General features: G+C 45.7%; 1 protein-coding gene across 1 annotated transcript in view; it reads left to right on the forward strand.

Annotated features, from left to right (window-relative positions):
* Positions 1-13,169, forward strand: part of Ppm1h (protein phosphatase, Mg2+/Mn2+ dependent 1H) — a 276,682-nt gene that overhangs the window by 206,554 nt on the left and 56,959 nt on the right. Inside the window, exon 6 of the mRNA XM_031350264.1 lies at positions 7,761-7,879. Coding sequence (XP_031206124.1) covers positions 7,761-7,879 — 119 coding nt within the window. The remainder of the gene's footprint in view (positions 1-7,760; positions 7,880-13,169) is intronic.

Genomic DNA, 13,169 nt, shown 5'->3' on the forward strand with positions numbered 1-13,169 from the left:
GTGCTCTCACTTTCCTGCCTTCTTGTGGGATCCAAGGATGGAACTTAGATTGTCAGGCCTGTGCACAAGGTCCTCTGGCCACTGATCCATCTCACTAGCCTGAATGGTTTGTTCATTTACCTTCTGCTGTGGTACATCTCTTCAAAAGTTAAGATGTTCCTTCACAGTTGATATAGGAGGGTGCCTCTGTGATGGGAGTCTTAGGACCTACTACAGGGAGAAGGGCCAAGGAAGAGAAAGGCAGAGTGTGTGTTTCTGCCATCTTCTGAGTGTGCCATATTCTAGGGTGGTGTGTCTGACCCTACCATACCGACTTCCAGGGTGGTTGACAAGCATGTTGGGGTAAATTCCTCCAGGGGAAGGAACCACTCATTAATCTTCTTTGGATCAAAATGGTTTTGTGGAAAGAGTGGGCTGGGCAGGAATCAGACTTGTTTAGCCACGTTCCTGAAGTGGGAGTATGTCAGCTGGCAGTAGAGCTGGCTGTAGAGCCTAAGCTTTGAAGTGAGCCGTAAGCTGTGGTTATTTAGGAAGTGTCGTACCCATGATGCTCTCTTGAGAGCCAGGACGTGGTGACAGCTCTGACCTTGACTCTGAAACACACTGAGAGCTGTGGCATGCTTAATGTGGAGAGGCTTGGGGAAGTGTTAAGCAGTGCACAGACGATTCTCTGTTGACGGTTTGGATATTTTAACCTGAGGATGGTGTAACAGTGACAAAAGTCTGTAGAAACCATACCTGAAATCTTAAATTCTGTTTGGAGATAGAGGACCACTATACAGCGCGGGCTGGCCTGGAATGTATCATCCTCCTGCCTCAGCCTCATATGCTAGGATTAAGGCGCAGACCACATCCAGCTGAATTTTTAATTTCTGTCTTGTTCTAAGCTAGAGATATGCAATATTGCTCTCCCATGATGTTCGGCAGCAGCAGAAGCAGCAAGCCACAACTCCCTGGCAGCCATGAAGCCACTGGGGGGTCTCTGTAAAGACTCCATGGTGTTTGTGCTGCTCTGCTACTGGGTTCAGTAGGGTAGGATTGTCAATGCCCTTCAACTTCACAGTGGGTGTACTGCAAGCATTCATACCTGAGTTCATTCAGGTCCTCCTTATTTGTATAAAAACTCGGGCATGACTACATGTTCTTATGATGGATGGAAAGAGGTGGATCCCCAGAGTTCACTACCCAGCCAAAAGTTCTCTTCAGTGAGCGCCCCTGTCTTAGAGCAGTAAGGGAGATCGACAGAGCAAGACAGAGGAAGGCATTGCACATCCTGCCTAGTCTCTACATGAGCAAGCACATACTTATGTGCATGCACCACACACAAACACTACTAGTACCCAATAAAGCATACACAGAGTGATAGACAATGAAAACTCATCTTAAAGGAACTCTTCCAAAAGGAGTAAAGTAAAAGTTTGAGGTGGTAATGGAGCATCATCCGCCATTTAAGCGGCAGCCCCTAGCTTTCTCTCTGAGATGTAGGAGAACAGCATGGCATCCAACAACCAAGCCACTCGCTTGGATGGAATGCAGCATTGTCTTGTTATCGCTGGAGAGGTCATGCAGCTTGTTGAGACTGTGAGTAGCTTTCACACAAAAGATCCCGTGTCACAAGTGGCTCCAGCTTAAGCTCCTTTGGCCCCAGTGACCTGGAAAGGTGTAGCAGCTCCAGTAGGTAGGAAGCTATCCAAGGAGTTGCCAACTAACCCAGAGGCATCTGTTTCGATGAGCCAGTGGATCGCATCTCTAATCAACCTGGCGGTGGCTGCGCATTCCTCCCTACTCACCCCAATGTTCTGGTTTCCCGAATGATAGACACTCACAGCCTTTTATTTTAATATGCCTTAAACAGCTCAGTGGCTGGTTCACTCCCAAACCTCCACGTGGCTAACACCTCCCCTCCGATGTTCCTGAGTTGTTACTTACTAAAATCTATATTCTATTGTTGTTGCCCTAGACCCAGTAGGGAGGAGTGGGGCTGGGGCCACTCTTCCCTGGCTCTTACGTGTTGGCTGTCTCTCTGTCGTGCCTTCTCAGGCATGGCAGTAATTCCTTTCCTGGCATGGCGGCTCTCTCTCTTCTTCTCCTTCCTCCATCTCTAGTCCGGGAATCCTAAAAGTCCCTCCTCTGGCTCCCTGCCTAGCTATTGGCTGACATCGACTTTATTTATCAATCCAAACCAACTGGGGGCAGGGACCCTCAGCTTCTTACGAGTGGACATGCAGATTCTCATGCAATTTTGAGGACCCATTTAACATAAGTAACATTAGAGCAAATCCACAACTAATACTAGCAAAAGTGGGCACGTGGGTGCCTGACTAAAGCACATCCGAAGGCCTATTCATCCTTCTGTTAGGAGACAAAGCACCTGAATCTTTGTATATCTGCCCAAGGGGAGGAAAGGAGGCTGTTACTCTCTTATCCATTGCTGGGTTCATAGCTGATGACTGTACCACAAAAAAAATAAAAGTGTCTAAAAGTTATTTTAATATAAATTACTTATGATACCGGATGCTTGAAGGGCAAAGAGCCAAAGAAAAAAATGTACTCTCTGTGGCTAGTCATGTGTAAGTATGCTTGGAGAATGAGATGGTAATAAAGTAAGAGGCTTAGCATAACAAGTGCACATCAGTCATATTGATGGTGTCCGTGATGTTTCATCCACTGTGCACAATGTAAGATGGCTCTGGAAGGAGCTCCTCCCCTCCCCCCTCCTCCATGTCCTCTTTCTTTCTATCCCTACCCCTATCCTGTCCTACCAAGCCCATCTCTTAACTACCGCCTCAGCCTCTTAAGTAGCAAAGACTACACAGTGTGCACCACAACGTCTGCCTGGAACGAGGGTCTTCTGACCTCTTTGCATCAGGAAGTCGGCGAGGCTCTGTGGCTTCAGAGAAAAGGATGAGCAGCAGCCCTTCCTGTCGTCACAAACCGTGTGTCACCCCTGCTTCTTAGCACTGTGATAAATATCTGAAGTACAGCAACTTAAAAGGAGAAAGATGTTTTATTTTTGACTCACAGTTTAGAAAACTTGGGCACACAGGTTGCTTGGGCTCTTGCTCGGGAGTCAGAACATTGCTGTATGAGGCAAAACATCACTGTGGAGAAATCTGTTCTCTTCTGGTAGCCAGGAAGCAAACAGATAAGAGGGTGCCCTCTTTAAGGACACTACCTTGACCCCTTGGTCATAGAACTTCCTTCCAGTAGCCTCAGCTCTTTTTTGAAATTAAAAAAAAAGTCTTTGGGGGGGTGGTTTAAAGACTGTCAGATGTTTAGTCCAGGCTAGCCCTGAACCTCAACCTTCTGAGTCCTGGGAGGACAGGCATGTCCTACTACATCTGGCAAGTCCCACCACCTCCCTCTAGTGCCACAGGCTGGTGACCGGTCTTCAGTCATGGGTCTTTATGGGACATTCCTAGGTCATAGCTGCCCACCACGGTTTCCTCAGAAACCAAGCTGCTGGTTTTGAGCTCTTATATCCAGAGCCCTTGATCCTCTTTGTTACCCTAATTGTGAAAGCACCTGATCTGAAAAATGTGATGTGGATTCTGTCCTGTTTGTTGTTAATACACATTGTGTGGAGTATCTGGATAGACACAGTGTTGAAGATTTTGTACCTCTGTAACCGAGTATTACTTACTGGGTAATTTATAAAGAACAGACTTTGTTCCTCCCAATCCTTTGAAGCACAAAGTCAAGGTCATCGGATATGAGCTTTTTTTCCTACATCTTCAAGCGGCAGAAAGCAGGAGGGAAAGATGTTAAATCCATGCCCGGAACCCTCGGTATGACAGCAGGCAGCATGTGGTCATAGTTTCAGAACCTTAATGCCTGAATACCCACCCCCGCCCCCGTTCTCTGAAGTACTAACAGCATATGAGTTTGAGGAGACACATACAAACCATAGCACACACTCATTTACATAAACATATATCATACAGAGTTAACAATACACATAAGCCTCTACACTCGCCTATAACTACTACTTCTTTTTTGTTTTGTTTTGTTTTTTTCATTTTTGAGTCAGGGCCCCTTTGTTTCTGGAATTCAGTCTATAGACCAGGCTGGCCTCCAACTCAAGAGATCCTCCTGCTTTTGCCTCCCAAGTGCTGGGATTAAAGACGTGTGCCATTGCTGCCTGTTTCTTAATAACTTGCTTTTTACAGTTAAAAGTATGTTGTGGCATCTGTGAGTTCATATTGCTTTGTTTTGTATTAAGGGATTTGTCAGTTTTTTTTACTGTGAGACTGTCAGATGTATCCTTACAACCATGCTATGTGCAGATCTGTGTTGTATTTATTTCTAATAAATGCATTTTAGATGACGTGATCTAAGAGCAGATGCTAACAAGTCTCTCGGGGGCCTCTTACTATCTGTGTAAACATGTGGGGGGATTGACAGCCCACACAGGGTGGGTAGGAGTTTCAAGCAGGATATTTAGCTCAGGCCCAGAACCATCCAGTCCTAGCTGATGAATTTGGATGTGGGGCCTTAACCTTTCTAGGCTTGTTTCTTTGGTTTTTGGTTTAGTTTGGTTTGCTCTTTGTTTGTTTTGATTGGTTTTTAAATATTTGGAAGTGAACTTTTAAAAAAGATTCATTTATTTTATTTTCTGGGTATGAGTGTTCTGCCTATATGTATGATTATGTACTGCATGCATGCATGGTACATAGTACATGCAAAGGTCAGAAAAGGTCATCTACTTCCCTGGAATTGTAATTATGGGTGATTGTGTGGCCCTTTGTAGGTGTTGGAAACCAAACCCAGGTCTTTGTACAAGAGCAGCAAGTACTTTTAACTGCTGAGCCATGTCTCCTGCCTCATTTCCTTGTTTTTTAAGTTGCGTTCATATCACAGGCCTTATGGAATGGTTGAGTGAGATATGGAAGGTGAAGTACTTGTATAAAGCAAATATAACCCCTAAATCAGTCAGTCCAGCCTAGGGATAGGAGATGGACCAGACTTCCATGCTGGTATAGCCTTACAATTCAGGAAAAAATGAGGGTACATGAGGGATGCCCCTGCCTGTTACTCCCTAAATGTCAGTTCTGTGCTTTATGTTTTTGTTTGTTTGTTTGCTTGTTTGTTTGTTTGTTTCGTTGGTTGGGGAATTTTTGTTTTGTTCTTAAGACAGGGTTTCTCTGTGTAGCCCTGGCTGTCCTGGAACTCACTCTGTAGACCAGGCTAGCCTCAAGCTCACAGAGATCTACCTGCTTCTGCCTCCCAGTGCTGGGATTAAAGGTGCATGCCACCACCACCCAGCACCAGTGGATCAATGCTAAGGAGAAACACCATTCAACTACCCTTTGGGCGTGGCTGCTGCATAGGCACATCACAGTCACAGTCACACGGGGCCTTGTGTTTAGTTTTATGTACTCCTGTCCCTGTGTTGAAATTCTCTATATACTCACTACTCACTCTTGTTTTGGGGCTAACCAATTAAGTAGTGATTCTTCCTGCTCCAAGATTTTTGGAAGGATGCTGTAATGAGAGAACTCAGAAAGCAGTGAGCATTAACAATCATTAAATGGAATTGAAAGTCACCTTTCTCTGTCTTTGTCCCTCGTGTGTGTGTGTGTGTGTGTGTGTGTGTGTGTGTGTGTGTGTGTGCGCACGCGCACTCGAGTTTGTGTGTGTTCGTGCGCGTGCATTTGCACATGGGTGAGGGCATGCCAAAGTGAATGTATGGAGATCAGAGGTCAGGTATCAGTTCTTACCTTCTCCCCAGTTTGAGCCATTGACTCTTGCTCACAAGTGTATCTGGCTGGGTTGTAAGCTTCCAGGCATTCTCCTGTCTCTTGGCCTCCTATCTCACATGGAGAACTGGCATGGCAACCACACATTACCATGCCCAGCTTCACATGGGTTTGGGGACTTGAACTATGGGCTTCATGCCTGTGCAGCCCATACTTTACCTACTTAGCCATCTTTCCAGCCTTCGTTGTTTTCCATGAGCAAAGACAATCATGATAAGCGCATTTAATATATCTAATTACATAAATGTCAGTAATAATGTCACTTTAAAGACAATGAAACCAAGGCTCAAGAGATTAAAGAACTCATTAAGATCACAAAATTCATGATGCAGAGCTCACTGGCTTTTAGCAGCACCCTGCTCCATTACACATTCGCCTTCTTCCTTCCCAGGGAGCTTAGCTCCAGGAAACCTGGCATTTAAGCTTCCATGTTACCTATCAGAACCCCTCACCGTGGGCATGGCTCCTACCAGATCTGAAGCCATTTGGAGTTCTACTGGATAGGAAGACAAAATCTCTTGACCCTCAGTCCTCCTCCCTGTGTCTTGCCATCCTCAGTGCTCTGCCCAGAACCTCTGCATGAGAGGTGCCCAGCCTGGCAACAGTTCTGCTTGCTTCCTTCATTTCTGATAGCAAGAGCTTCGGGTGCCTCCAGATCATGAGCATCAGCAGAGATCTGCTGCATTGGGAAGGAGGCTGTGGGAAATACCTGCTGGAGGTTGATCATCCCTCATCCCCAAACCCAAAATCTGAAATGATCCCAAACCTAAAAATTTTTGAGAGCTGACATAATGCTCTAAGTAGAAAATTCCACGCTTGACCTCCTATGACAGGTTGTGGTCAAAACACATACTGAAAGTACTGTATGAAATTGCTTTCAGGATATGTGTATAAGGCATTCCTGAAACATAAATGAATTTCATATAAACTTGGGTCCCATCCCTAAGATTTCACATTATGTATCTGGAAATATTCCAATTGGGACTCCATCACCTCCTCCCCAAACACTTCCTGCCCTAAGCATTTCAGATAAAAGATACTCAGCTTGTTCTGGTTAACTGGAGAGGCGGCCATCTGGTCTATGACAGGGATCCCTTGCCTCCCCACAGAGGTTGGCCATGATAGACCCTGTCTGCTTCTCCCCGCCATAAGGAGAGCTGAGCTCTCATGCAAGAGTTGGGCATGGTATACGAAGGTTCTAGCACAGGTCTGTGGGTCGGTGGCTTCAGCGGGGAAGTTGGAATGTGACCAGTCCATCTCTTGGATAGCTAGGTCTGCATTTTTAACTGTGACCATGAGACTGTTCTTTCAAAACAACCCTGGGTATGGCTGTGTGCTGGCGACTTTTGTAATGTGAACAGAGATGTGTAGGGAGGGAATAAGAGAAGCCATCTGTTGGGAGAGAGGGAGGAGGAATAGTCTAGAAAAACAAAACCAACTACAGAGCGAACTGAAGGAGGAATGGGCCCTGCCGAAGGCTCTTGTCTGTGTGTGTCTAGTCCCGCTGTGAGGGATCTGACTCTTGTGTGTTTGGGAGACACTCTTGTGGTTTTCAAAGGCAAATCCATGGGAAGTTCTGTTAAGCTAGAAGAGAGCTGAGAGGAGTAGGGAAGAGTCAGGGTGACCTCGCTGGCCTTCAGTCTGGCCAGCATGCATTCCAGAAAGTAAAACCATCTTGAGTTTGAACTACAGTCTGAACTTTGAAGAAGCCGTTCTCATCCTCCTTTGATTACAATTAATGCATCAAATGCACGCCTTTGGTTACGGTTAACTTATCGAGTGCAACAGCGGCAGCCCGGGTAAGTCACGGGCAGGGTTTTTATTTACTCACCCTATGTTACTGTTTAAGTTCAGAAATGTATTTACTTCCTTCAAAATGGAAGACAGTTTTCCTGTTTTAGAAGCGAGGCTTGTCTCAGTTTGCAAAACGTACTCGAGTTTTATTGTGTCTTCTAAAATCTGTGTCTGCCTTTTTCTTATTTTTTTTCTTTCTGCTATTAGGCATTCATGCAGCCCCACTTGCTGGGAAATGAGTTCACACATTTGGAGTTTCCAAGGAGAGTGCAGAGGAAAGAACTCGGGAAGAAGATGCTGTACCGGGACTTTAATATGACAGGCTGGTAAGAAAACACTTCACCGTGCCGAGGCACCACTGCGCCCTGTAAAATCCCCAGCACAAATGCAGCCAGGGACCTGGGCTCACAGTGAAGGACAAGAGTCCACAGCCACATAGGACCAGTGTTCAGATCGCCTCCGCCTTTCTGAGGCATCCCTCAGGGACACCTGGTATGGTGAACCTGACTTCATTCTTGACACACATGACACGATCATTTAGAAGCTATGTACACACACACACACATACACACACATACACACACACACACACACAATGTTTTTAGAACATCAAGGAGCGAAATGGGCACAAGAGAATGTGACTTATGAGCCATGTTGGCTTAAGTTTGAATTTCAGTTCATGAGTCTCTGAATGAACAAGATGGGTAAACTAACCCAAGAGACTATTTTTTTTTCCTGGATAAAGTCTAAAAAGGGCATCGTCTTCAGAGAGTCATTGTGAAGCCTGAGGGAGATGAGATATTTTCTTGGCAGGTGCTCTTTGCATCCATAAGAGGTTAATTAGCTCCAGGAGCCTCTACAGGTGTCCAAAATCGAGACTATTCATGTCCCTCATATAAATGGCACAGCATTCGCATTTAGTCTATACATAGCTTCCCTTTACATTTCAAGTCCTTGAAGACTACTTAAAATACTCAACTCAAGGTAAATGCTATGTGGGTGGTTGTAATATCATTTAAGAGATTGTGACAAGAAAAAAATCTGGGCATTTTTACTACATATACTTTTTAATATATATTTTCCATCTGGGAATGATCAAACCCACACTTATACAACCCACGTAGAGCAAGGATATATTGTATCACATTCAGAATAAACTAAGAACTCTTGACATAGGGTACCCTGTTCCCCAAACACACCTATGTAAGCACCAAGACCATGGTCTAGAGCTGACCAGTGTTAACTAAGACCTTATTCTTTCCATCTGACTAGTGGGCAGGATGATGGAGTTACATGAAACAGGGTTGGTGTGAGAAGCTACCATCTCGCACGTTGAAGGGAGGGTACAAGATGCGGTCTTCCGCACTGAGATCCTCGTGAGGGAGCCTCTTGCCAACCTCAAAGGCAGCAGAAGACTGCGGCAGCTTGCCCTCTCTTCACCATGTCACCAACAGAGGCAGCAAATTTATTATCTCTTCTTCATTGATCAAAATGGTCGTAACAGATGATCATAGCCCAGATTGCAGTGATGTTGACGTTGTACCTGGGAGTCTGGGACATATAATGTCATGAAGGAACAAGTTCAGCTCCCCAAGGAAGACAGAAAGACTTCTGGTTGTCCTTTGCTGTTTTATTTCTGTCTTTTGCTAAGTGAAGAAGCAAGTGCCAAACCCAATCTACTCTTCTTCCTCTCACACAAAGTCAGTGAGCCATGCTAGAGAGTCAACGTCTGCTCACCACCTCTTTCTGTAAAGTATTGCTTAAAACTGATGCGCCTCCTTGTCTCAGCACCATGGCTGCCTTCAGAGTGCCCCTGTACTGTGTGTTATGTCAGGTAGAGCTCATGATATTTACAGCTGTGAGTTTTTAAGTCCTAGAATCCTTATTCTAACGTCTTCTAATACACGTGTGTCCAATCTGAAAAATGAGCATTTCTTGTTAAAAATCAAGTATAAGGTAAAGGCAAATATGGTTTGATAGCACATAGAGGAATTTATATATAAGTATTTTGGAATTTTGAAATACGGGGCAAGGAATGTATGCAATTGTGAGCACAGGAAAGAAGAATCCATCTAAAATGATAAGGTAGGGCATAACACGGTGGGGGCAGGGGGAGGTGTGATGGGAACAGACTGAGGTTGTATTGATGGAGATGTGGGAAGCTAGGCAGCAATTTAGATTTCCTGTGGGACGATATAAGCCGCTTTTGTGTATTCCTGGGAACAATTAAATGAAAGGGATGTCTTCAGGAGGTTATATTAAGGAAGTGTGGGGTAGACTGACTTCAGAAAGCAGACTCAGGTACCCAGAGGGAAAGGGGCATAGACAGAATCTACAGACATAGATAAATGTGAGGTCTCCCGGCACAGATATAAGGGTACAAGCAGAAAATGGTAAGGATGGAAACAGATGGGAAACAAAGTGACTTAAGTGTGCATAGAAGGTGTGAGTCAGACCAGTCAGTGGCCTGTGTAAATGTCTTCTCAGGCAGTGTGTAACCAGTGCTTCTTACAAAGCAGCAAGCATTCCAGGATGAAGGAGGCTGAGGGGCAGGTCAGTGGGCCGATCGTCAGTGAGAAGAATGGGACTGAGGTCATCTTTGAGATATGTTGAAATTGAGATGAGGTGTTTGCTCATTCTTTCTAAACCAGGGTAAGAGTCAGGCGGAAACCCAAGGAATTGATACCATGCCTCTGTTGTCCTAGGAAGAGTGTCTTTGTGGCAGATACCTGGTGTGTTCCTTCACTCAGGCTGGGGAGGTGGCATACTGTTTCTTGCTGGCTTTGGAAAGCACTTTGGAGGATAGGAATCTTCACTTTAATAGACAAGACACTTTCAAAGGCTGTAACTGTTCACTCAAACTGTGTGATGAGGGTAGGGGGGGAGTTATGTTCCTTTTTCAGCCTCTTGAAACTTTTTATTTTTGGAGTGGCTCATATATCATTTCCTTTAACAAGGCTAAAGTGCCTTCATTTTGTAATTTTTAAAAGTAAGTTCAAGAACTCGATTATACCCGACTTCCTCTGCCCTTCACATAGCAGCGGGTGGGCGGACCCTTTGTTAGACGGGTTTCAGAGAAATGCCTTCTCTCGCATCCCCACTCCCATGTATGTGTGAGCCTGGTGCTATGCACAGAGCCGATGAGTAGCTGAGACTGGGAATGGCTTCAGTCACACAGGGTTTGATTTGCTTCCAGGGTAATTCCCAGTGTGGCTGTTGACTTACAAGCTTGGCTGTGAGCAGGATTTATGTAGGCCTTTGTGTGTTTCCTACCTGTTCTTTCTTTTGATTTGAATCCTTGTTAGAGGAACTTGGGAAATTCAAACCCATTTACCCCGCAATCTATGTAAATCCCACACCCACCCCAACTAGAGTGAGTTGCACTTGAAAGTGTGTTCGCAGTGCTCTAACAGAAAGCAAGCACGATTGTTTTGTTTTGTGTTTTGTGTTTTGTGTAGCACGTTTATTTGTTTGCTTATTTGGTGTGGGGCGGAGGGGGGTGTGTGGAAAGGGTCTCACCTAGCCTGAGCTAGCCTGGAGCTTGCTATGTAGCTAGAGGTGGAAGCCAAGGTTTGTGAGTCCTTAGGAAGTGCTCTGTCATGAGCCACAGCTTCAGGGGGGATTTAGTACCATCATACATCAGGGCTGTACTTCTAACTGTTCCTGTCCCTTCCCCCTAAGTGCTGGATTTGTAGGAGTGAGCCATCACACCTGATTTTGCAGGCCCAAAGATAGAAGCCAGGGCTTTCTGCCTGCTGCATGAACACTCTACCAACTGAGCTACATCGCCAGGCCCTGAGAAGTCATTCCGAAGCATGCGCCTGCTACCTTTCCCAGTTGTCTACAGAGGAGAAAGGTTGCAGTACTGATCTATGAGAAGGGCAGAGGGTAGAAGGATCTGCAGCCTGTTTCTTTTCCCAGTAAAACGTTCAATGACCGCCAACTGGGCAGTGGTAGCTGCAGGTGGACAATCAGCAGTGGGAGTGTATCCTGCTCCAGGATGCAAATTGTTCCTTACCTCACCTCGCCTTGTATTTCTTGGCTTCCAAAGTAACCTTGGGCCATGAACTCTTTCCTCTGAAATGGCTAACAAAAGGTCCACATACTCTTATGCTGTTTAAACCTTGCAGTAAATTCCTAGTTGTGGAGGTTTCTCACTTCCCCTATTAGTCATAAGAGTAACAGCTGGCTGACAGTTCCTGGAAGAGCTAAGGACCAAGACCCATGATGAGAGCTTTAGCTAATTCCTCAGATTTTTGCTGTTAAAGTATAGCCTAACATACTCAGTACATCCAGTGGGAGACAGGATGGGATGTGGCCCGAGACTCATCCTCTAAGTGTGTACGATTGTCTCTGTACTGCTGATGATGGAGTATTGAGTCCCCCTTGGTTTTTTTTTATTATTATTATTATTATCTATTTATTATAAGTACAGTATAGCTGTCTTCAGACACACCAGAAGAGGGTGTCAGGTCTCATTATGGGTGGTTGTGAGACACCATGTGGTTGCTGGGACTTGAACTCAGGACCTTTGGAAGAGCAATTGGTGCTCTTGCCGGCTGAGCCATCTCACCAGCCCGAGTCCCCCTTGTTTCAGTCTCTCTGTTGAGCAAATCAAGACCCAGGATTTCCAGTTTGCTCAGCTTCCATCAACACACAACTCCCAAAATGTGGACACTCTCTTATTTCAGGACCCCTTCTGTGTCATAAGGCTTTCTCCTAGGGCAGCGGCTCTCAACCTTCTTAAGGCTGGACCCTTTAATACAGTTCCTCATGTGGTGGCCCCCAACCATAAAATTACTTTTGTTGCTACTTCATAACTTTAATTGCTACTTTTATGAACTGTAATGGAGATATCTGATACTCGACCCCTGTGAAAGGGTCATTGGACCCCCAAAGGGGTCACAACCTACAGGCATCTTTATTCAGTTTTGAGCTTTGATAGAAATGTAAGCAGCAGACCCACACACACACACAGACACACTTCACCCTAGTGTCTCCTCAACAGTCATTTATGGTCGGGAGGATGAAACATTGTATCTTAGAAAATGCAACGCGGTGACTTTCCTCCCTGCTGATGTGACCCAATGGACGTTAGCCAAATTAAACCAGAATGCCTCCCACTTTTCACCCAGAGTCTATGTCTGCTTTGTGTGTGAGTGTGTGTGTGTGTGTGGGGGGGGGGGGTGATGACTCCGCTATATCTCCAAAGAACCTGACCTGTGCATAGGGAAACTGAGCGCCTCTCATTAGGGGAGCACCGTGCTGGCATTCTGTGGTGCGTCTGCAGCAGGGAGGAAGTGTGGGAGAGAGTGTCAGTTCTGGGAAGCCTTGTCTCATAATTAAAGATGAGTCTGTTCCCTCCTGACAGGGACCCTTTCTCTCCCACCCTTTCTTGCTTTCTTGGCAGGCCCAGATTGTTTAGAGGACAAAAGGTTATTGTCACCCAGCCCATCATAATGAAATTGGTTGCTTCCCTGGCTGCCCCCCCTCCTCCGGCCTTCCCCACCTCCTCTGATGGTTTGTTCAGCGGCTTGATTTACAAAGTCTTTGTCTAAGCAGTGCTCTGAGTTGGTCCCTGGTGTGGCCTTTCCTTGCTCGCCACCCCCCCCCCCC

This window comes from Mastomys coucha, unplaced genomic scaffold (assembly GCF_008632895.1).
Source record: "Mastomys coucha isolate ucsf_1 unplaced genomic scaffold, UCSF_Mcou_1 pScaffold4, whole genome shotgun sequence".
NCBI classification, from domain to species: Eukaryota; Metazoa; Chordata; class Mammalia; order Rodentia; family Muridae; genus Mastomys; species Mastomys coucha.